The sequence below is a fragment of the Moschus berezovskii genome, chromosome 18, assembly GCF_049115385.1.
Source record: "Moschus berezovskii isolate FMDL1 chromosome 18, NW_MosBer_1.0, whole genome shotgun sequence".
Lineage (NCBI taxonomy): Eukaryota > Metazoa > Chordata > Mammalia > Artiodactyla > Moschidae > Moschus > Moschus berezovskii.
This window is the reverse complement of record NC_142477.1, coordinates 78,143,169-78,169,097: the sequence shown is the minus strand read 5'-3', so window position 1 is coordinate 78,169,097 and position 25,929 is coordinate 78,143,169. Positions and strand designations below refer to the sequence as shown.

The 25,929-nt window shown below is 41.6% G+C and overlaps 1 protein-coding gene and 1 pseudogene across 38 annotated transcripts in view; one reads left to right on the top strand and one right to left on the bottom strand.

The window, feature by feature from the left end:
• Nucleotides 1-25,929, bottom strand: part of LOC129560676 (ankyrin repeat domain-containing protein 26-like) — a 210,309-nt gene that overhangs the window by 144,024 nt on the left and 40,356 nt on the right. For 31 of the 38 annotated variants that reach the window (XR_016035241.1, XR_016035242.1, XR_016035243.1 and 28 more), the window contains one exon: nt 13,333-13,566. The exons of the other annotated variants lie outside the window; for them this stretch is intronic. Coding sequence is in view for 3 of the 31 variants with exons in the window: in XM_088827810.1 (XP_088683936.1) it covers nt 13,333-13,566 (234 nt within the window). In the remaining 28 variants the exon portion in view is untranslated. The remainder of the gene's footprint in view (nt 1-13,332; nt 13,567-25,929) is intronic. 38 annotated transcript variants of the gene reach the window in all.
• On the top strand, nt 19,261-21,635 carry LOC148775026 (large ribosomal subunit protein eL21 pseudogene; annotated as a pseudogene).

Sequence of the window (25,929 nt, the reverse complement as noted above, 5' to 3'; positions counted from 1 at the left end):
AAAGCATTTTATGAAAGAGTTACATATTTCAAAGTTTGTTGAAATTATTTCTAGAAAGCTATGCACATGTAACGTATTTATTAAAAACATGGGGTTTAAAGTCCTGTCTGTAACACTTTGAGTCTCAGTTTCCTCATGTGAAATACAGGGAATAATATGTTAAATACAGTAATATCTACCTCACAGGTGGCTGTGAAGATTAATGAGAAAATAAAGTTAAGCCTCTTCCTAGAAGGCCATGCACAAAGAAAAATTTCATTATCTGTTGTTGCAAGTACATAATTGCTGAGGTTTAAAAAAGAACTGTTCTTGTATTCTGTATTAGCATCATCATTTTGTCTTTTCAACACACTGATTATCCAAAGAACATGTTTCCTTTCCTAAAGTTTCCCCCTTCGTTTTTTTCTCTTTCATCCATCTAATCCAAAGATCTATGTCCCAAGGAATTTTGATACTAGAACCTGTGTTTCAATAATAGAAATGTGTTACGGTGATAGAAGGAGCTTAGATAAGACTGTCAAGTTCACATTAGAGCCATTTCTACAATTTTAAAAAAATTGTTTGTGTAGAAAACAAACAAAAAACCCATTATTCCTATTTGCACCCACAGAAGGCAGCCCATCTGTTGTTTATCTAATCTTGATTCAGAAACATACAAAAATAGAATAACAACATCATATTAACTTATGATTTTAGCTTCATTTTCCGATAAGAGTGTTTCCCCATTACCAGACATTACCAAAAGGAATCACCATTGTTTCTGAAAGGATCATAAGGAAACAAGTATGTTTTGCTCTTCCAACATTAATGACAGCAAATAATTCTCTATATAGGATGTACTACTAATCTTTTCTTCTTTCCTGCTACTAATCTTTATATGCAGACTATATCATGGGGAACGCTGGGCTGGATGAAGCACAAGCTGGAATCAAGATTGCCGGGAGAAATATCAGTAACCTCAGATATGCAGATGACACCACCCTTATGGTAGGAAGTGAAGAAGAACTAAAAAGCCTCTTGATGAAAGTGAAAGAGGAGAGTGCAAATGTTGGCTTGAAGCTCAACATTCAGAAAACAAAGATCATGGCATCTGGTCCCATCACTTCATGGGAAATAGATGGGGAAACAGTGGAAACAGTGTCAGACGTTATTTTTTTGGGCTCCAAAATCACTGCAGATGCTGATTGCAGCCAGGAAATTAAAAGACACTTACTCCTTGGAAGGAAAGTTATGACCAACCTAGATAGCATATTAAAAAGCAGAGACATTACTTTGCCAACCAAGGTCCATCTAGTCAAGGCTATGGTTTTTCCCGTGGTCATGTATGGATGTGAGAGTTGGACTGTGAAGAAAGCTGATCGCCGAAGAATTGATGCTTTTGAACTGTGGTGCTGGAGAAGACTCTTGAGAATCCCTTGGACTGCAAGGAGATCCAACCAGTCCATTCAAAAGGAGATCAATCCTGGGTGTTCATTGGAAGGACTGATGCTAAAGCTGAAACTCCAATACTTTGGCCACCTCATGCGACGAGCTGACTCACTGGAAAAGACTCTGATGCTGGGAGGGATTGGGGGTGGGACAAGACAGGGACAACAGAGAATGACATGGCTGGATGGCATCACCGACTCGATGGACATGAGTTTGAGTGAACTCCGGGAGTTGGTGATGGACAGGGAGGCCTGGCGTGCTGTGATTCATGAGGTCACAAAGAATCGGACACGACTGAGCGACTGAATTGAACTGAACTGACTGAACTAATCTTTAAAGTGGTAAGTCTCCTGCCTGTGACTTCCTACCACCAAACTGATTTTTCCTCAAAACTGTTCAGTGCCTGGAATAGAGGGAAAGAGGGAGACTTAATGGAAATATATTCTAAGTCTCTTATAGGAAAACATTTTGAAATATTATATTTTAGAAGTGTAGAATATTAAATTTATTTTTAAAGTATTCATACTATTATGTACAGGCGGTAAAATGCTATCAAGGGGCACTTCTGGATAAATACTTTAAAATATACAAGACATTTTGGCCGCTGCGAAAGAGACTAAATACCCTAAGCCATGAGTTCCGTTTTAGGCTTAACTGCAGATGTATCTGGTGGTGGTGGTGGCGGCGTTCATTCGCTAAGTTGTGTCCGACCCTTTGTGACCCCGTGAACTGCAGCTCGCCAGGCTTCCCTGTCCTTCACTATCTTCCGACATATACTATTTAGTGTACAAATGGTTTATACATATTTAGGAAAAAATTCAGTGTTCTTGCCACAGGCTACAGCAGGGCACAGCAAACTTTCTCTGTAAGGTCATACAGTAGATATTTTAGGCTTTGTCAGCCACGTGGTTTTTGTTGCAACAACTCAGCTCTGCGGGTGTAGTGTAAAAGCAGATATCAGTCAGTTCATTCGCTCAGTTCAGTTCAGTTCAGTCGCTCAGTCGTGTCCGACTCTTTCCGACCCCATGAATCACAGCACGCCAGGCCTCCCTGTCTATCACCAACTCCCGGAGTTCACTCAAACTCATGTCCGTCGCGTCGGTGATGCCATCCAACCATCTCATTCTCTGTCGTCCCCTTGCTTCCTGCCCCCAATCCCTCCCAGCATCAGAGTCTTTCCAGTGAGTCAATTCTTCGCATGAGGTGGTCAAAGTATTAGAGTTCCGGCTTTAGCACCAGTCCTTCCAATGAACACCCAGGATTGATCTCCTTTAGGATGGACTGGTTGGATGTCCCTGCAATCCACAGGACTCTTTCAAGAGTCTTCTCCAACACCACAGTTCAAAAGCTTCAAATCTTTGGTGATCAGCTTGCTTCATAGTCCAAATCTCACATCCATACATGACCACTGGAAAACCCATAGCCTTGACTAGATGGACCTTGGTTGGCACAGTAATGTCTCCGCTTTTTAATATGCTACCTTGGTTGGTCATAGCTTTCGTTCCAAGTAGTAAGCGGCTTTTAATTTCATGGCTGCAATCAGCATCTGCGGTACTTTTGGAGCCCCCCAAAATACAGTCTGACACTGTTCCTCTGTTTCTCCATCTATTTCCCATGAAGTGATGGGACCAGATGCCATGATTTTAGTTTTCTGAATGTTGAGCTTTAAGCCAACTTTTTCACTCTCGTCTTTCACTTTCATCAAGAGGGTTTTTACTTCCTCTTCACTGTCTGCCATAAGGGTGGTGCCATCTGCATATCTGAGGTTATTGATATTTCTCACGGCAATCTTGATTCCAGCTTGTGCTTCATGCAGCCCAGCGTTCCTCATGATGTCCTCTGCATAGAAGTTAAGTAAGCAGGGTGACAATATACAGCCTTGATGTACTCCTTTTCCTATTTGGATCCTGTCTCTTGTTCCATGTCCAGTTCTAACTGTTGCTTCCTGACCTGCATACAGATTTCTCAAGAGGGAGGTCAGGTGATCTGGTATTCCCATCTCTTTCAGAATTTCCCACAGTTTATTGTGTTCCACACAGTCAAAGGCTTTGGCATGGTCAAGAAAGGAGAAATAGATGTTTTTCTGTAACTCTCTTGCTTTTTCCATAATCCAGCAGATGTTGGCAATTTGGTCTCTGGTTCCTCTGCCTTTTCTAAAACCAGCTTGAACATCTGGAAGTTCACAGTTCATGTTTTGCTTAAGCCTGGCTTGGAGAATTTTGAGCATGAATTCACTAGCGTGTGCTGCTGCTGCTGCTAAGTCACTTCAGTCGTGTCCAACTCTGTGTGACCCCATAGACGGAAGCCCACCAGGCTCCCCGTCCGTGTGAGATGACTGCAACTGTGTGGTAGTTTGAGCATTCTTTGCTATTGCCTTTCTTTGGGATTGGAATGAAAACTGTCCTTTTCCAGTCCTGTGGCCACTGCTGAGTTTTCCAAATTTCCTGGCATATTGACTGCAGCACTTTCACAGTATCATCTTGCAGGATTTGAAAGAGCTCTACTGGAATTTCATCACCTCCACTAGCTTTGTTCGTAGTGATACTTTCTAAGGCCCACTTGACTTCACATTTCAGGATGTCTGGCTCTAGGTGAATGATCACACCAAATCGTGGCTATCTGGGTCGTGAAGATCGTTTTTGTACAGTTCTTCTGTGTATTCTTGCCACCTCTTCTGAATATCTTCTGCTTCTGTTAGGTCCATACCATTTCTGTCCTTTATCGAGCCCATCTTGGCATGAAATATTCCCTCGGTATCTCTAATTTTCTTGAAGAGATCTCTTGTCTTTCCTATTCTGTTGTTTTTCCTCTATTTCTTTGCACTGATTGCTGAGGAAGGCTTTCTGGGCTCTCCTTGCTATTCTTTGGAACTCTGCATTCAGATGCTTGTATTTTTCCTTTTCTCCTTTGCTTTTTGCTTCTCTTCTTTTCACAGCTATTTGTAAGCTATTTGCATTTCTTTTCCATGGGGATGGACTTGATCCCTGTCTCCTGTACAATGTCACAAACCTCCGTCTGGCACTCTATCAGATCTAGTCCCGTCAATCTATTTCTCACTTCCACTGTATAAACATAAGGGATTTGATTTAGGTCATATCTAGTGGTTTTCCCTACTTTCTTCAATATAAGTCTGAATTTGGCTATTAGGACTTCATGATCAGAGCCACAGTCAGCTCCTGCTCTTGGTTTTGCTAAGTGTATAGAGCTTCTCCATCTTTGGCTGCAAAAAATATAATCAGTCTGACTCTGGTGTTGACCCTCTGAGGATGTCCATGTGTAGCATCTTCTCTTGTGTTGTTGAAAGAGGGTGTGTGCTACGGCCAGTGCATTCTCTTGGCAAAACTCTATTACCCTTTGCCCTGCTTCATTCTGTGCTCCAAGGCCAAATTTGCCTGTTACTTCAGGTGTTTCTTGACTTCCTACTTTTGCATTCCAGTCCCCTATAATCAAAAGGACATCTTTTTGGGGTGTTAGTTCTAAAAGGTCTTGTAGGTCATCACAGAACCGTTCAACTTCGGCTTCTTCACTGTTACTGGTTGGAGCATAGGCTTGGATTACTGTATACTGAATGGTTTGCCTTGGAAACGAACAGAGATCATTCTGTCGTTTTTGAGATTGCATTCAAGTACTGCATTTTGGACTCTTTGGTTGACCATGATGGCTACTCCATTTCTTCTAAGGCATTCCTGCCCACAGTAGTAGATACAATGGTCATCTGAGTTAAATTCACCCATTCCAGTTCATCTTAGTTCACTGATTCCTAAAATGTCGACGTTCACTCTTGCCATCTCCTGTTTGACTACTTTCAATTTGCCTTGATTCATGGACCTAACATTCCAGGTTCCTATGCAATATTGCTCTTTACAGCATCGGACCTTGCTTCTATCACCAGTCACCTCCACAACTGGGTATTGTTTTTGCTTTGGCTCCATCCCCTCATTCTTTCTGGAGTTATTTCTCCACTGATCTCCAGTAGCATACTGGACACCTACCGACCTGGGGGATTCCTCATTCAGTATCCTATCATTTTGCCTTCTCATACTGATCATGGGGTTCTCAAGGCAAGTATAGTGAAGTGGTTTGCCATTCCCTTCTCCCGTGGACCACATTCTGTCAGACCTCTCCACCATGATCCACCCGTCTTGGGTGGCCCCACACGGCATGGCTTAGTTTCACTGAGTTAGACAAGGCTGTGGTCCGTGTGATCAGTCAGGTCCAATTCTTTGCAACCCCATGGACTGCAGCACCCCAGGCTTCCCTGTCCTTCACCAACTCCCGGAGCTTGCTCAAACTCATGTCCATCGCGTCGGTGATGCCATCCAGCCATCTCATCCTCTGTCGTTCCCTTCTCCTCCCGCCTTCAATCTTTCCTGGCATCACGGTCTTTTCTAGTGAGTCTGTTCTTTGCTTCAGGTGACCGAAGTATTGGAGCTTCAGCTTCAGCATCAGTTCTTCCAGTTGAGTATTCAGGACTGATTTCCTTTAGGATTAACTGCTTTGATCTCCTTGCAGTCCAAGGGACTCTCAAGAGTCTTCTCCAACACCACTGTTCAAAAGCATCAATTCCTAAGCTTTCTTTATAGTCCAACTTGCACACCCATACATGACTCTCGGAAAAACCATAGCTTTGAGCAGTGACCCCACAAGACAGTTGACCCAGACGTGCCTGTGAGTGTCCACGAGTCTCGGGTGGAGGGGTGAGTCAGCAGTGGCCTGCTGCAGGATGGGGAGGCGCTGAGTGTGCCAGTGTATGCACGAGACCTTTGGAAGGAGGTCGACATTGTCTTCATTACCTCCACCACGGTTTGGTCTCAGGTGAAACAACAGGGAGGGAACACAGCCCCACCCATCAACAGAAAACTGGGTTAAAGATTTGCTGAGTATGGCCCCACCAATGGGAACAAGACCCAGTGTCCCCCACAGTCAGTCTCTCCCATCAGGAAGCTTCCATAAGCCTCTTACCCTTATCTGTCAGAGGCTGGGCGCAATGGAAACCACAATCACAGAAAAGCAGCCACAGACAATACATGAACAACTTGGAAGTGTTTCAGTATGACTTTGTGTGCAGGGACATAATTGGGGCAGATTTGCTCCGTAGGTTGTAGTCTGCCAGCTTCTGAACTATAGCAAGCATTAGTCTCTATCACCTTTGATAATTCTTTCATTACAGTGGTTGGTGACCTATGGCACTTTTCGGTCCCATGGAAACTGTCACTGTTTCATTCTCGTTACTGCTTTCGAGGATCATCATTTTACTCTATCAAATAATGGTATTAAAAATACTCAATAAAGTAAATTCTAGCGCATCACTATAGTAAAGATATGCCAACAAATCTTATTTCTAGTTGTCTCTGAAGTCACACCACACCAGTTCAAGGAAAAATTTGAGTAGTTTATGGGAATAGTAAAATAGAAACAACATAATGTAACAGTCATAGAAGCTTCTAGTTACTAAGTATGTACTGTGCCTCAGGTACTGTCCTCAGTGAATGTACACACATCATCTCCTTTATTTCTCAAAATAACACAATAAGTTGTATTCTGCTTTACGAAGGAGGAACTGAGTCTTATAATTAAATACAACTTATCTAGGTTCTTACAGTAAGTGATAAAGCTAAGGTGTGAATTGTATTTATGATTCCAAAGACTACTAACCACCTACCTGATCATGTCGAATATGAAACCTTCCATTTTATTTCCTCTGCCTGCCTGGCTGTTCAGTCGCTTCAGTTGTGTCTGACTCTCTGTGACCCCATGGACCGCAGCCCGCCAGGCTGCTGTATCCATGGGAGTCTTCAGGTAAGAATGCTGGACTGGGCTGGGGATCTTCCCAAACCAGGGATTGAACCTGGGTCTCTTGCATCCTCTGCATTGCAGGCAGATTCTTTACTGCTGAGCCACTGGGGAAACCCCTCTGCTGCTGCTGCTGCTAAGTCACTTCAGTCGTGTCCGACTCTGTGCGACCCCAGAGATGGCAGCCCAGCAGGCTCCCCCGTCCCTGGGATTCTCCAGGCAAGAACACTGGAGTGGGTTGCCATTCCCTTCTCCAGAAACCCCTCTACTGAATCACAAATATTTTATCAGTGACTTTATAAAATGTGTTAAGGTAATTTGGCTTCCCAGATGGCACTAGTGGTAACGAATCCACCTGCAGTGCAGGAGACGCAAGAGATATGGGTTCAGTCCCTGGGTCGGGAAGATTCCCTGGAGGAGGAAATGGCAACTCACTCCAGGATTCTTTCCTGAAAAATTCCATGGACAGAGGTGCCTGACAGGCTACAGTCCATGGGGTGGCAAAGAGGTTGACGTGACTGCACGCACTGTAACTGGTTAAGGTCATTGAGTTCATTCATACTGTTCAGGCTGTTAAAGAGCTAAGCAGTTTGTCTTAAAGTAGAGCATTAGGAAAATAAATATGCTCAGGTTTCTTCCGACAGTATGACTTCCGACAATACGTCTGAGTAGGAGCGACAGCAAAGTCCGAACCAGTTAAATCTGGAAAGAACTCACTATTTGAGATATCACAGGTCTTGCATGATTGAGGGGAGATCTCCAAAGAGTCCCCCACTTCAAAAATTATTATGAATTGGGACCAGCCCAATAAGGAGCTAGGGCTCATCAAGCAGGGGCTATTAGGTGGATGAGATGGGAAAGGTCACACAAGTGTGGTTGCTATTTATTTGGGAAAGGTGAGCCTTGGGCCAGTTGGGAAGTTGAGACAGGGAGCCAGGAACTCCCTCGCTAGCCTAAATCACCAGGCCCATAGGCTGACGTGTTTGCAGGTTAGCTGTGCCTCCCATCAATCAGCTAGAACAATACTTTCTCCGGGATTCCCACTAACTGATTCACCAAAGAGCTCAAAATATAAAGCCACCAAACACATGAGAAAACAAGCCACTATGACAGAGTCACAGCATCAAACTTACAACTGCAGATACTGAAATTGCCAAATACTGAATGACAGAATAGGTAAGTATGTAATGTTTACAGAAATAGGAAATACAGTCACAGGTTACCAATCTACAAGAAATTACTTGAAATAACAGATTAAAAAAATCTACAAACATAATTTTTGAAATGGAAACTCATTCGATAGAACTCCTGAAATATTTAATACGAAACAGCAATTCAGGCTGCTGTTTGAAGAGAAATTTCATGAACTGGTAGTAGGTGAAAATAAAACTATCCAGAATGCCGTAAGAGAGACAAGGAAAATGTGAAAGTCATGTCAAGAGAAATGGAGGGCAGAATGAGAAGGTCGAATAGGAGTATACTGGGTTGGCCGAAAGACGGTATGGCTTTTCTGCACCTGAATGAACTTTGTGGCCAACCCAATAATTAGATTCCCAGGAGGGAGGGAATTGAGAGAATCTCAATATTTCAAGAGAAAATGACTACAAGTTTTCCACAGCCGCTAAACACGTGAATTCACAGACCAAGGAGGCACTGTATACCACTAGCAGGAGAAGTACAAAGAAATACACACTTCAATGAAACTGCAGAACTCCAAAGACAGGAGTCATGAAAAACAGTCTCAGAAAAGGGGACAGATCTAAAAGAGACCAACGGTTAGAATGACAGCAGAGTCCTTAACAATACCAAAAGCCAGAAAACGATATATTTTAAATGTTGAGAGAAAAAAAGCCTTTCAACCAGAATTCTGTACCATGTAAAACTCTTGTGGGGATGCACAACCAGATCCCCTTCACAGAAGGACGAGCCTCTCAGCTGCAGGGAGCGGGGTCAGTAGACACCCTTCAGGTGGAGAGCTGCCTTATCTGAGGTGGATAATTAGGACTTGACTACACAGGAAAATGTCACCCACGTACCAAACTGACCACTCATTCTCAAATTCCACCCAGTTACTCATCCATTTCCTTTTCTATATCCTCTCATCTAACCACCAACTGCTTATTCTTTGAAGTCGATATATATGTGTAGGTATATTTACCTACGTCTATTTTATTTTGCATAGCACCGAGATCAGTAACTATCCATCAAGCAATCTGGACCAGAGTGAGTACTGAGAAGCAGATATGTGTGCATATGTGTAATCTTACAGCCAAGATAACATGAGATGATGAGAAAACCACGGCCAAATATAGTGCTAACGTGTACACTTAAACACTGACTGACGCAGACAGAAATATCCATGAGATGGCATGCCCAAATTATTTCTGAAGTTGCTTGACAGATTTATTTGCTTCCTCCCTCGTGGCTCAGTGATAAAAAATCTGACTGCCTGCCAATGCAGAAGACGTGGGTTCGATCCCCGGGTTGGGAAGATTCTCTGGAGAAGGACATGGCAACCCACGCCAGTATTCTTGCCTGGGAAATCCCACAGACAGGAGCCTGGCAGGCTACAGTCCATGGGGTCGCAAAGACCCCACACGACTTAGCAACTAAAGAACAACAGAGGGCTAGATACTGTCAGGGGATATACAGATATCTGTCAGCAAGTTCACCTTCTCCAGAAACGGCAAACTTAGCTGAGGGAAAAACAAACTGTACCGAAAATAGGTCCCACTCAAAGAATGTTTAAAAAGCAATTAATTAGCTGCCATGGTATGGGAATTAAGCAGGACTTCAAGGATGACTGTGATTTTAATTAAGCAGAGAGATAAGAAAGGCCATCACAGGAGGTCATACGCGATCCCCTAGTTTCCATGACACTAAACTTTCAAAGAGACCCTCATGTGTTTATAAGCATTTTCTCTGAATCACATGCTAGGCTATTCTTACTGGATTGTTTTCATTACTCTATCTTGTTCTTCACCTAGCAGGGGACGACAGAGGATGAGATGGTTGGATGGCATCCCTGACTCGATGGACATGAGTTTGAGCAAGCTCCGAGAGTTGGTGATGGACAGGGAGGCCTGGCATGCTGCGGTCCATGGGGGTCACAAAGAGCTGGATATGACGGAGCAACTGAACTGATGATGACTGATGATCTTGTTCTTGGTATGCCCTTTTTGATTCAGCTTCAAGGAATTCCATCCCGCAGCTTTTTAATTACCACTACTTTTATATTAAAGATTAAAAGTTTTCTTACCTAAACTGGAATTTCATTTAGATTACAGAAGCTAAAATTCTCCTACATTTAACTCCCTTCAGAAACTCTGCTCAGTATGAACTCATAATTTGTACTACCATTTGCTCACTCTATTTATCTCCTGAGATATTTTCAGAGGAGCCAATCTGATCATTTGAAGTTCTATAACACTGACCATCTCGAACACGCACAGTTTTAATTATATGCTAGCTTGAACTATTTTTAATTGGTTATCATGTCTATGTCCTACCTTTCCCGTAAGGTTCTATTCTCCTGGAAAGCAGAAATTATACTTGAGCTTTCTTCTGTGTGTCTCTAAACACACAGAATGCCACAGGCATAAGAGCTGTCGTATAACTGTTCATTCCTTATTGAAAAGGATGAGGCTAATAATGTCAAATATCAAATACTGCTGAAAGTCAGTTCATGGAGCCATGCTATGCTGTCACGTCAGTCATGTCCAATTCTTTGTGACCCCATGGCAGGCTCCTCTGTCCATGGGATTCTCCAGGCAAGAATGGGTTGCCATTTCGTCCTCCGGGGAATCTTCTCAACCCAGGGATCAAACTCATGTCTCTTACATCTCCTGCACTGGCAGGTGGGTTCTTTACCACTCGTGCCAGCTGGAGCTAGCAGTTCATGGAGGCAGGTATTCTGAAACATTCTCTGGTTTCCTCTCTCTCTATGAGTGTTTTAACTTGAGAGCTCTAGTTTTACTCTAGAAACTTCCCAACTAGGCTTCCTTACAACCTCCTCTCCTGTGCTGTTGTCAAAGTGATCTTCCTAAAATGCAGATCTGATTTTATCACCCCAATGCTCAAAGTCTTTTAATACTTTCTCACCGCTCTAGGGGAAAAAACCCCGAACTCCTCAGCATGTTTCATCTCCTTCAGTGGCCCTGGTACCTAAATGCCTTTTCGTCCTCCTTGCCTCTGCACGTGCTCTTTCCTTGTCTGAGATTTCCAACTGCCGCCTCTGTACCCTAGTCAAATCAAAGTACTACCTTGTTTGTGAACGAGACTTTCCAGAGTGACTTAAAAGGCTTTCTTCTTTGGAAACCCAAAGCACACTGTGTATGATTTTACCATACCTACTACTCTTTTGTCTTCCATCTCTGCGTTCCTAGCACCTAGAAGAGCGCTTTTCACTTAGGAGTGCTGAATGAAAGGAAAAGGCAGGAAAGAGAAAGGATCTTTGATGGTGGTTTAAAAACAGGTCATTGGTTATGTTAGCAGTTGGGGAAGAAGGTGAAAAAGACCAGAAATACAAAGAATGAAGGATGGAACTGGTAGAAAGGAAATATTCAAAATATTTCAAAAATCTCGCAAGGAAAATAAAAAGAAATGGATACAAGAGAGAAAACACATCAAAGTTAGCAAACATGTAAAGGTAACGGATACAAGATAGAAAACAGGTCAAAGGCGGCTCCTTTTCAAAACCTAGAGTCGCTGACCAAGTTACAAGGCAAAAGCAAGCAAGTTGAGAGGACAAACAAGAAGGTCTAAAAAGAGAGTACGTCGAGGAATCGTATCCTACGTGACAAGGACAGGGAAGACGGAAAGAAAGGCTGGAATGAGCCTGGAAGGATACAGCACAGCCACGGAAACACAGAAGAGAGAATTTCGGGCAACATAATTTTCATTCTTTCAGTATCCCAGGCTTAGAAATGTTAAAAAAAATTTCTTTTGGCACATTCCTTCTCTCCCACTGCTTTGAATCCATCACCAACTCCTATCTTTTCATTTCTTCTTTTTGAATATCTTTCAGATCAGCTATTACTCTCTTGGCACTGTCACTGTTCTTTCATAAACCTCCATCATCTCTTAACTGAATTACTGCAGAGCTCCTAAGAGGTTTCTAATTCTAGTGTCTCTATCATCAAATATAACAAGAAGGCACATCCTGCCCACGCTCAGACAGTCTCTGTGAAGCTTTCTCCCTCCTCCTGCCCACCAGATTTAATCACCCCCTCCTCGTCCATGCTACCAAACAGGGGTTGGCCAACTGTGGCCAGCTGGTCAAATCGGGCCCCTTCCTGTTTCTGTAAACAGTTTACTGGAACACAGACACTCCTATTTTGACTGCATACGGTCTATGGCTGCTTTCACGGTATTAACAGCAGAAATGAATGGTGGCAACAAAGACCATGTGACCCACAAAGCCTAAAGTTATTTGTTATGTATTTCACTTACAATATTTATTATATTAGTTATTTTTCTCTTTATAGAAAAATTTGACAACCTCTGGACTATACCATGATATTTGCATTTTACTTTATTACCTTATCCTATTGATCATAAAAATTGATAACAGGCACTTACTGAGATGGGCACTGTTCTGAGCCACTAGGTATATCAGCTCATTTATTTTTTACAACATTGCTAAGGGACAGATATTATTACTATTTCCATTTTACAGATGAGGAAACTGAGGCTTATTATTCTAGACCCCATGCTTTCAACTACAACACAAATAATGACTACCCTATTTTTCTTGAGCTTATTAAGAACAAAGATCATGTCTAAATCAGTTTTGTATCCCCAGAGACTCACACAGTGTCTGACATAATAGGTATTCCATAATTGTTTGCTAAGGTAATCTCACTAAAATAACCACTTTTACTCTGCCTTCTCTCTCATGAGCAATGACTCCACGTTGCTCGCTGTATCACGTCTAAACTCCTCTGGCTGGCATTAAGTCTGACCATAATCCGGGTGGGACAACTGAACCTAGCAAAGTTCAGAAAGGTCAATCAAGATCAACTCCTGTTTCAGAACTGGCTGCTTTTCCTTTGGACACCGTATGACTCGAACTTAGCACATGAGATAAACTAAGCTGCAGATAAAACTCACCTGCCATCACGGGACCTGTGGAGGCTGCCATGGTAGCTGCTCACTTTGCTGTGGACACTCCCTGCTGTGCTTCTCTGGTCATCCGCCACGGCCAGCTGAATTGAAGGAGCATGTGTGGATATCCCTTGAGTGGAAGTTCCTCTGGATTTCCTTATGGTAGGAGTATCTGGATCCCTCAGGAGGGACTGAGCAAAGTCAGGTTCCTGGAGGACCTGTCGGCTGTCATTCACTATCCTAGATAACAAAATACTAAGTGTAAGATAGCAACCCTACAGACCAAAAACAATACTTTGACAGACTGATGTTACTCTTCAAAAAAGAAAGCTCTCCAAACAATGTCTTTAGGACAGATAGAAGGTAACACTGTGGACAGAAGAGAGACTAACACAAAAATCTGTGTCAATCTGTCCCCTAAACTGGTATGAAGGAAAAAGGTTTGTATTAGAATATGGAACTCAGGATGTCAGTTCTGATTCTATCAATAAATATGTGATCTTCAGTTCAGTTCAGTTTAGTTGCTCAGTCGTGTCCGACTCTCCGCGACCCCATGTATCACAGCACGCCAGGCCTCCCTGTCCATCACCAACTCCCGGAGTTCACTCAAACTCATGTCCATCGAGTCGGTGATGCCATCCAGCCATCTCATCCTCTGTCGTCCCCTTCTCCTACCGCCCCCAACCTTTCCCAGCATCAGAGTCTTTTCCAGTGAGTCAACTCGTCGCATGAGGTGGCCAAAGTATTGCAGTTTCAGCTTCAGCATCAGTCCTTCCGATGAACACCCAGGATCGACCTCCTTTAGAATGGACTGGTTGGATCTCCTTGCAGTCCAAGGGACTCTCAAGAGTCTTCTCCAACACCACAGTTCAAAAGCATCCATTCTTCGGCGATCAGCTTTCTTCACAGTCCAACTCTCACATCCATACATGACCACGGGAAAAACCATAGCCTTGACTAGACGGACCTTGGTTGGCAAAGTAATGTCTCTGCTTTTTAATATGCTATCAAGGTTGGTCATAACTTTCCTTCCAAGGAGTAAGCGTCTTTTAGTTTCATGGCTGCAATCAGCATCTGCAGTGATTTCGGAGTCTAAAAAAATAAAGTCTGACACTGTTTCCCCATCTATTTCCCATGAAGTGATGGGACCAGATGCCATGATCTTTGTTTTCTAAATGTTGAGCTTCAAGCCAACCTTTTCACGCTCCTCTTTCACTTTCTTCAAGAGGCTTTTTAGTTCCTCTTCACTTTCTGCCATAAGGGTGGTGTCATCTGCATATCTGAGGTTATTGATATTTCTCCAGTCATAAATATAGGTTAACGTCAGAAGATGAGCTATGGGAATTGCATCATAAGAGATCTCAAATGACATTTTCCATTGCATTAATAAATACTAATGCAGTAATACTATTTTTTTAAAAAAAGTAACGCTCCTTAGGCTAATTCTTATCAAGTCATTGTGTCTGGTGGAGCCAACACTGCCTCTACTGAGGGTGAGTGAAGCCGCTAAGAGCGTTGATGAAAATCAGTGTGGACCTGCTTCAGGTACTTCTAGATCCCTTGTCCCTTCAGAACCTCTAGAGGTGTGCTGCTCTCACATTTTTATGCAATTTACACATGGTCTTGTGAAAACTGTCAGGCACAGAACAGCTCTTGGCTCCTAGTGGGAGGTGGGAATGATGTAGAAATGATCACTGAATGTATCAACATGATCACATCTCAAAAACAGACCGCTGAGTGAAAGAAGCGAACTACAAAGTATGTAAATTATGACAGCTCTTTAAAACAGTCACACTGTTTATGAGGCCAAACATGTACATATACTAAGCATAAAAAGTGGACAAGTGCGCAGCACCCTAATTTCATGACACTGGATAGTCTGGGGTATCCCTAAAACTGAAGAACAGCTACAGGATGAACAAGGATATGAGAGACGTGGAAGAATGAAAGGTTATTGTGAAAGATCAGTTTGTCAGAATTTAAGGAAGAATTCAGAGTTGGGCAATTCCAGCAAAATACTGAGGACATAAAACAGATTGAATACTATCAAAACAGAGATCAAAATGACACTTCTATAACTGTACTAAATCTATTAAAATAAAGAGACCATTAAACAATAGGAGTCAGACACAAAATATAAAATAGGATTCCTGCCGAGGTAATTCATAACTGTTGTTATAAATACCAATAAATTTAGATTTCTAAAAGAGGGACGATAAATACTATAAGGTTTTGGGGAGACAGTGCATGACTGGTTTGATGGGTGGGTCTAGACAAGAGAGTATGTCAAATAGGTGAAAAACAGAGTAGACACATAAAAGAAAGCCAACTGTCAGTGAACTGACTACAAGTAACTAATACATGTTTTAAGTTTCTCCATCTATCAAATGACAGTAACAACGTGGGCTTTTGACCTATCTCCAAGGGCTATTGACAGATGATAAAGAAAATTAATTTTAAACATGAAGGAGAAAAAAGTGTTCTGTGCAGCACTGCCCATAATAGCAAACCCTTGGAAATAACTTAAATGACCATCAGTAGAAGATGGCTAAGTAACTCCAGATAGTAGTATTAACACAATTGGCCATTACACAGCACTTAAGAGGAAAGAACCAGGCTAACAAATATAAACAACAGATACAGATATAAACACAGATACATGTACAACATTTTATATATATATATATATGAAACGTAAAAAAGTATAGAATGTTGCTTATGGATATGCTTGTGACGTACAGTAAGAGTATAAACACAAACATAAGAAGAATTAACGACAAATTCAACACAATGATGATCTCATCTCTGGGGAGAAAAGAAGGAAATGAAATCAAGATGGATACTAACGAAGGAATCTTCAGCTCTACCTGTACTGTTTTATTTCTTTAAAAAAGAAATCTGGGGCATTCCCTGGTGGTCCAATGGTTAGGACTTGGTATTCTCACTGTCTGGGCCCCAGGTTCCATCCTTAGTTGGGGGAACTAAGATCCTGCAAGCCATCTGGGATCTTGGGTGTGGACAAAAAAAAAAAAAAGTCTGAAGCAAACACTGCAAAATATTATTGGACAAAGCTAGACAGTAAGAGTTTTATAGGTATTCATCTATGCTTTATCCTTGAAACATTTAAGAACACGAAAAGGCACAACATTATAGTATAAAAAAATGCACTATTACTACCATACACGTCATTACTAACAACTATGTTCTCTTAAACAAATCTGTAAGACTGTCAGGTAAATGTCCTCAAACCTTTAGGAAATGCTTACAATCTATATATTGGAAGTGATTTGAAAAGTATCTGACATTTTCTGGGTCTGGGTATGTTAATACATGACAGTAAAACAGAACCAAGGGACTTCCCTGGCAGTCCAGTGGTTGACTCCGTGCTTCCAGTGCAGAGGCCACAGATTCTACCTCTGATCAGGGAACTAAGATCCCACATGTTGCAGGGTCAAAAAAACAAAATTGAAAAAAAGGAAGAAAAACAGAAATGACAGAACTACTGTAGTCAATAACACCGAAATCATAAAGATATTCGAGTCCCATTAAATCATTAAAGATATTTAATAATGAAGCAACAAATGATTATGTTCTCTATATCTTCTAATCTTTTATAAATGGCATTACTTTTAAAACCCGAAAAAAAAAAAAAAAACTGTAAGGGAAAGATATCAAACAATCAATATCTTGATTATGTTTTTCTTGATTACTTTAAAATCTTCTTCACAGAAATGTTTTCCTTTTTCTACCTTTTTCATTTCATTCCAAATTTCTAAGGAAATGAACAGCTCTGAGGCATGAAACGTCTGTTCAAAATTATAAGTAATATACACACTTCGAAAAGTTCTTAAAAACTGATGAACTAGAAGACAAGTAATTTTAAATATGCTGCAAAAGAAGCAATGGTCCATGAAAAATCTATGATTTTCGCACCTACTGCATTCCATATCTTCAAGCCAAGGAACACCAAACAGCTCCCTGAGCTTCGAGCACTCACTGTGAGCCCGCTGACAGCCTGCAGCAGGGAAATGTGACACGTCCGTACTCCACACAGATAGGAGCACAGAGCGCACAGAGAGATGGCCGGAAATCCCGAGAGCAGTCCAAATTCACCCCAGGGCGGAATGGCCAGAAAAAGTCCAAACCAAACCATTAGATGGAGAGTTGTATACAAGTCAAAGTTTTCTTCACATATAATATGGCAAAATTCCTGTTTTTTCTGTTTTAGAAGATTTCTGAAGGCAATTAAAATCTTCTGAAGGGAACTTTTTGTGTTTTTCAACAAAACCCTCTTCACCCTACCCCTAGAGATTCTGATTTGGTTAAGTAGGAGGTGTACTGCAGAATCTATACGCATATTTTAATTATTCCAGGTGATATTAATGAAAAGGCCTGGCTGAGAACGACAAATAACAATACATACAGTCCGTTTTACATAGAAAAACCCACAAAAGATACGTGTCAAATGCTCAGAAACCTGATCACTGCTTGGTAATGGGATTACAAGAGATTTCAAAGTGGTTTTCCTTATGTACTTCAATTTCTATATTTTTGTCAACTAACATATATCAATAGGAGACGAGGACAAAAAATGAAAGGAGAGGGTAGGAGAGGAAGAGCAGTCGTTATACACATTTTGAGGTGGGAGGTAAAGGAAGAGATATCACTTCGGTCTCATATTTTCCGGTTCTTTTTACATTAAAAGCAAAATTTAAAAACACACACTAGAGTTCTTTGAACTCTGAAAGCACATGATGTAAACAGAGCTAACACTGTAAGCTGATATTAAGGAAACAAAAAGAAAAAACAGTGGCCCCAAACATAAAACCATACTAAAATTATCATCATAACCACAGGAAGGGATCAATTATCCCAAGAAATGTACATCTGGGCTTTTGACTACCAAATAGTTTTTTCACATGTTTATACAATCAGTTTCAGAGTCACTGCTGACTTTTACCTCGTAACATATATCTCACCACAAGGCCTTTCCACTAAGACTCAATCAATTTATTTTTACATTGATATAAAACATTTTCCAGAAGCCTTCTGTACACAACGCAGTCACAAAACCAAGCGTCACTTAGAGAAACTGGTGTTCAAAGAAGTTAACTGTGTAAGAGGTGTGATAACTGATACATAACTATATGGGATGATCACTTTACCGCTTCTTATCACTATTACTATATAGTATATAGTAATGTATAAAACAACACTACATATAACAGTATATATATATACTACATATAATAAATATAACATATTTATATATAATAACATATAACAAACTATATGCACCCAGCACTTCCAAGCATGAAGAAATCATTTTAAATGAATAACTTTAAATTAAATCAATGTTCCCATCAAGAACAACTTCAAAATATAGGAAAAGTTTTAAAGTATCTCTTGAAGGCTACTAGAGAACTACTGAAGGAAAACAACTAGACAGACCAGGAATAAGAGAGCAGAGAAGCAAGCAGAGGTGGCCCGATAAGCGCGGCCACTTCTCCAAGGAGGTATCTGCTGAACCTGGGTGTAAGGCAAGAGACTGAGACGCAAGTTTTGCCCAGGCTGATGCTAGAGAACCAAGAAACCAGCAGGGCTCTGGTAGGCGTGCAAGACCATAGCCAGTACCTGTGTATATTTAACTGAATCACCTTGCTGTACCCCCTGAAACTAACACAACACTGTGACTCGATGATGCTCCAATATAAAATAAAAATTAGAAGGAAAAAAAAAAAAAGACTACAGACAGAATTCAAAACAAAAGGGACAGATGGGTGAACAGGGAAGTTCCGAGGTTTGGGCCTGACACACAGCTAAATTTTCCCTTCAAGATATCTAACAATTCTGGAGATGCATAGGGCAGGAGGTTAGGAAGCTAAGCACAAAGCCTCTGAAAAGCAGAGTGGAGATTTTGCCAGTGTTATCAGTATGAGGAAATATAAATTAGAGGCTCAAGTCCAGCTAGGGGAAATGGGCATAACTCGCTCGCAGCTGGAAGCCCCTCCCCTGAGTGACCACACGTCAGCAGTGGGGGCAAATGACAGGGAGGCAGAGGCCGGTCAAAACTGAAACCCAGCCTCAACTCAGCTCAGTCCCAAGACGGTACATGAGAAACATGTGTGAGAAAATAAAAGATGAAGGATTCCAGAAAATTGGAATCGATCATAAGGAGGACCAAATGGAACTTCTGTAAGTGAAATGCATAAATGATGACGTAAAGAGCTCATCAGATATACCAGAAGAAAGAACTGGCAAAATGGAAAACAAGGCAATAGAAAATATCCAAACCAGAAGCACACAGACCAAAACCTACTGAAAAATACAGAAAAAAACATAGTAGATGTGTGAAACACATGAAAATCTTTAGGATATACATAACTGGAACCTCAAAAGAGGGAAGAAAGAAGGGACAGAGGCAATACATAACAAGATGATGGTCAAGAATTTGTCAAAACTGATTAAAGACAACCCATATTTCTGGCAACCCGCTCCAGTACTCTTGCCTGCAAAATCGCATGGACAGAGGAGCCTGGTAGGCTACAGTCCATGGGGTCACAATGAGTCGGACACGACTGAGCGACTTCACCTTCACTTTTCTATACATTCAAACAGGTATGCAGAGCCCCAGAAGAATGCATACAAAAAAATACACCTAAGCATATCACATTTAAACTGTGGAAAACCAACGAAAAATATCGGAAAAACAACCAGTGGGGGGGGGGGGGGGGAAGATACCTTACCTTCAACAGAACAACTACTGCTGGACTTTGGAATGCTGGAAAACAACAGAATGACCTATTCCGAAAACTAAGAGAAAACAACTGCTCACCATCATACTATGGTCAGCAGAAATACCCTTTAATAAGTGAAGGCAAAGTAAAGACATTTTCAGATAGGCAAAAACAGAAAAACTACTGGCCCAAACCTACACTAAAAGATAAAAGTAATCTAAGATGAAAATTCAAAAGGAATTAAAAGCCACAAAAGAGGTGAATGTGTGGGAAAATAGAAATGAATATTCTCTGTAAACACAAAACATAATGCCTTAAAGACGTATAAAATACAAAATAATTATGTGTAATAATAAAATGATAAAGACAGGGGTCAGAGGGACACTAATGGGAGAGTGACCAAAGTTATTATTTTTATTAGACTATTGTAAGTCAAGAGTACATATCATAATTTCTGGGGTAAGCAATAAAAGAATGCACAACTAACTAGGTAATCAGAGAGAGAAATATAGTAATACAAAAGAAGTCAAGACAGGAGAGAGAAAAAGAAAAAGAGTTTGGAAACACTGAAATCGAATAATAAGATGGCAGATTTAACCCAAGTACCTCACCAATTACATTATATATAAATGAACTACCGACTACATAAGAGAGGAAGATTGCTGGACTAGGTACAAAAAAAATTTGCTGACAGGAATGCAAAATGAGGCAACCACTATGGAAAACAGTTTGGCCACTATTCAAGCAGTTAAACATAAAACCATCACATGACCCTGCAATTCCACTCCTAGGAATTACCGCAAATAACTTTAACTAAGCAAAAATAATCCTGCTTATTTAACTTACATGCAGAGTACATCACGCAAAATGCCAGACTGCACAAAGCACAAGCCGGACTCAAGACTGCCAGGAGAAATATCAATAACCTTGGATGAGCAGATGACACGACCCTTATGGCAGAAAGCAAAGAACCAAAGAGCCTCTGGATGACAGTGAAAGAGGAGAGTGAAAAAGTCCGGCCTGTCCCTCCGCCTTCCATCTATCTCTCCCCCGGCCCCTCAGGCTAATTCGCCAAAAAAAACGACCACCACAAAAGGAAAGAGGAGGGGCACCCGCCACATGTTCTCTAGGCCGTTTAGAAAACACGGAGTTGTTCCTTTGGCCACATACATGTGAATCTACAAGGAGGGGCATATTGTAGATATCAAGGGAATGGGTACTGTTCAACAACGAATGCCCCACAAATGTTACCATGGCAAAACTGGGAGAGTCAACAATGTCACCCAGCATGCTGTTGGCATCATTGTAAACAAACAAGTTAAGGGCAAGATTCTTGCCAAGAGAATTAATCTGCATATCGAGCATATTAAGCACTCTAAGAGCCGAGATAGCTTTCTGAAACGTGTGAAGGAAAACAATCAGAAAAAGAAGGAAGCCAAAGAGAAAGGGACTTGGGTTCAGCTGAAGCGCCAGCCTGCTCCACCCAGAGAAGCACACTTTGTGAGGACCCACGGAAAGGAACCTGAACTGTTGGAGCCCATTCCCTATGAATTCATGGCCTGGTGGGTGTAAAAATAAAGACCTGGACTGTAAAAAAACAAAACAAAACAAAACCTTGGCTTAAAACACAACATTCAGAAAACTAAGACCACGACATCCAGTCCCATCACTTCATGGCAAATAGACAGGGAAACATTGGAAACCGTGAGAGACTATTTTGGGGGGCTCCCAAATCACTGCAGATGGTGACTGCAGCCATGAAATTAAAAGACACTTGCTCCTTGGAAGGAAAGTTATGACCATCCCAGATGGCACATTAAAAAGCAGAGACATCACTTGCCAACAAAGGTCCATCTAGTCAAAGCTATGGGTTTTCTGGTAGTCATGTATGGATGCGAGAGTTGAACTATAAAGAAAGCCCAGTGCCGAAGAATTGATGCTTTTGAACCGTGGTGTTGGAGAAGACTCTTGAGAGTCCCTTGGACAGAAAGGAGATCAAACCACTCTTATCATAAAGGAAATCCATCCTGAATACTCATTGGAAGGACTGATGCTGAAGCTGAAACTCCAATACTTTGGCCACCTGATGGGAAGAACTGACTCATTGGGAAAGACCCTGATGCTGGGAAAGACTGAAGGCAGGAGGAGAAGGGGACGACAGAGGATGAGATGGTTGGATGGCATCACCGACTAAATGCACAGGAGTTTGAGCAAGCTCTGGGAGTTGGTGATGGACAGGGAGGCCTGGCAAGCTACAATCCATGGGGTTGCAAAGAGCCGGACACGACTGAGCGACTGACCTGAACTGAAGCAAAAATGTACGTATGAATGTTCATAACAGAGTAGTGTTACTCATAATAACCAAAAAGAGCAAAATAAAGCAAAAGCAAGCAAAGGAAAGGAAATAATAAAGAAGAGACGTCAACGACACTGAAATCAGAAAATCAATTTTTTAAAAAATATCACTCAACCCAAGAGATGGTTCTTTGAAAACTTCAGTACAATTGATAGGGTTCTAGGACAAATGACTTAAAAAGACACAGAAACACAACTTAACCAACATCAAGAATGAAAAAGAGGGTATCACTAGAGACTGTACCGACATTAAAAACAGAATAAGGAAGGACTTCCCTAGTGCCCAGTGGTTAAAAATCCGCCTGCCAATGCAGGGGACACAGGTTCCATCCCTGGTCCGGGAAGATCCCTCATGCTTCAGAGTGACATGCCCGTGTGCCACAACTACTGAAGCCCACACTCTAAAGCCCAGGCTCTCCAACAAGAGAAGCCAGCACAATGAAAAGCCTAAAACAAAGAGTAGCCCCAACACTCTGCAACTAGGGAAAGACTGCACGCAGCAATGGCAACCCAGCACAGCCAAAACTAACTTTCACCTTCCAATAAAAATGATAAAAATATATAAGTAATATTACAAACAACTCTATGCATATAAACCAGACAAGTTAGATGAAGTAGACCAATTCTTCATAAATCAGACGACCAAAACTCACCCAAGATGAAACTGATAATCTGAACTAGTCCTGTAACTATTCGACAAATTGAATGTGTAGTTTAAAATCTCCTGAAAAAAGATATTCAGGCCTGATGCTTTCATTGGTAAAAATCTAACAATTTTAAAAGAATACCAATTCTACACAATCTCTTCCAGAAAACAGCAGAGAACTAATGCGAACAAATTCTGTGAACTTCGGATTACTTAATATTCAGTTCAGTTCAGTTGCTCAGTTGTCTCCAACTCTTTGAGACCCCGTAGACTGCAGCAAGCCAGGTATCCCTGTCCGTCACCAACTCCCAGAGTTTACTTAAACTCATGTCCACTGAGTTGGTGATGCCATCCAACCATCTCATCCTCTGTCGTCCCCTTCTCCTCCCGCCTTCAATCTTTCCCAGTATTAGGGTCTTTCCCAATGAGTCAGTTCTTCCCATCAGGTGGCCAAACAATCTTGCTATGGAGCCAAACAATCTTTGCTATTCCAAAGAACAGCAAGGAGAGATAAGAAAGCCTTCCTCAGTGATCAGTGCAAAGAAATAGAGGAACACGTTAGAATGGGAAAGACTAGAGATCTCTTCAAGAAAACTGGAGATACCAAGGGAACATTTCATCCAAAGATGGGCCCAATAAAGCACAGAAATGGTACGGACCTAACAGAAGCAGAAGATATGAAGAAGAGGTGGCAAGAATACACAGAAGAATTCTTCAATATTAAAGCAAAACAAAAGGGTGTCAGTCGCTCAGTCATATCTGACTCTTTGCAATCTCATGGACTGTAGCCCAACAGTCTCCTCTGTCCATGGAAAGCTCCAGGCAAGAATACTGGAGTGGGATGCCATGCCCTTCTCCAGGGGATCTTCCTGACCCAGGGATTGAACCTGTGTCTCCTGCATTGCAGGCACAGTCTTTACTTTCTGAGTCACCAAGGAAGCCCAACAAAGATAATACAAAAGATGAAAACTGTAGACTAATACCACCCCCTTAAAAAATGCAAAAATCCTTCATAAAATAGTAGGAAATCAAGTCCAAAAATACATTAAAAGCATTATACAACACCACAACTTAGTAGGATTTGTTCCAGAAATCCAAAGCTGGTTCAATATTCCAACAACAATGTAATCCACCAAATCAACAGGCTAACATAACAAAGAGAAAAATCACACGATCATACCAAATGATGCCGAAAATGCATTCATGATTTTAAAAGTTTTCAGCAGACTAGATATAGAACGGAGAAGGCAATGGCAAGCCACTCCAGTACTATTGCCTAGAAAATCCCATGGATGGAGGAGCCTGGTAGGCTGCAGTCCATGGGGTCGCTAAGGGTCGGACACGACTGAGTGACTTCACTTTTACTTTTCACTTTCACACACTGGAGAAGGAAATGGCAACCCACTCCAGTGTTCTTGCCTGGAGAATCCCAGGGACGGGGGAGCCTGGTGGGCTTCCGTCTAGGAGGTCACACAGAGTCGGACACGACTGAAGTGACTGAGCAACAGCAGCAGCAGAAGATATAGAAAGTAACTTCTTCAACTTGACAAAGTATATATACAAAAACCCTATGGTAAACATCATACGTTGTGGTGAAAGGCTGGATTTCTATCTTCAACACTGGAAACAAGGGAAGAATGCCGTGTCCCACCACTCATATTCCGCAGAGTCCTAGAAGTCCCATCAGCACAAAACAAGGAAAGGAAACAACAAGTGTAGAGACTGGAAAAAGAAAACTGTCCCGATTTGCATGTGTCATTACTGCCTACGTAGAACATCCCAAGGAATCTCAAAAAAACATGCTTAAACTAGCCACAACACCAAAAAGCAAATAAAATTTATTAGTCCTAGAATGAGTAAGTTCAACAAGGTTGCAGAATACAAGAAAAACACACCTAAAAAATGAATGTCTGTAAACAACTGTGCTTTTATATCTATTGAACATGCAGAAACAAAATTAAAACAATACGTTTATAATCCCATTTATTTTTTTAAAAAGAAACACCTGGGTATATACTTAACAAAACACATACGGCTTGTGTGCGGAAAGGAAGATATAAATAAATGAACAGATATATGTTTTATTAGTCTGCTAGGGCTGCTGTAACAAAGTCCCTCAAACTGAGTGGCTTAAACAACAGAAATTGATTGTGTCACATTTCTGGAAGCTAAAAGTCTGAGACCAAGGTGCTGGCAGAGCCATACTCCCTCTAAAGGTGATAGGGAAAGATATGCTCCAGGTATCTTTCTCAGCTTCTAGCTGCTCCTTGGCTCGTGGCAGCACACGCCTAAGCTTCACACAGCATTCTCTCCAAGCTTCTACACGCATCGACCCTCTATGCGCACCTCTGTCTAAAATGGCCTTTTCTAAGGACACCTGTCATATTGGAACAGGAGTCCCTCACTACTTCAGTATACATCTGTCTTAACTAATAACACTGAGAATGACCCTATTTTCAGATAAGGTCACATTCTGAGGTACTGGAGGTGAGGGCTTATTAGGGGCACTCAAGGGACTCCCCTGATGGCTCAGACAGCAAAGGATCTGCCTGCAATGCGGGAGACCCAGGTGCAATCCCTGGATCGGGAAGATCCCTTGGACAAGGGAATGGTAACCCACTCCAGTATTCTTCCCTGGAGAGAATTCCATGGAGAGAGGAGCCTGACGGGCTACAGTCCATGGGGTCACAGAGAGTCAGACACGACCAAGCAGCTAACACTTTCACTTTTCAGGGGGACTCAAGTCAATCCACAACAACACTGTTTATGGATTGGCGATTCAACGTCCGACCTCTAGATTTAGTAACACTTCTGTTCACAATCCAGTAACACTTTTAGTAGTTAAAGACAAGCTTATTCGAGATT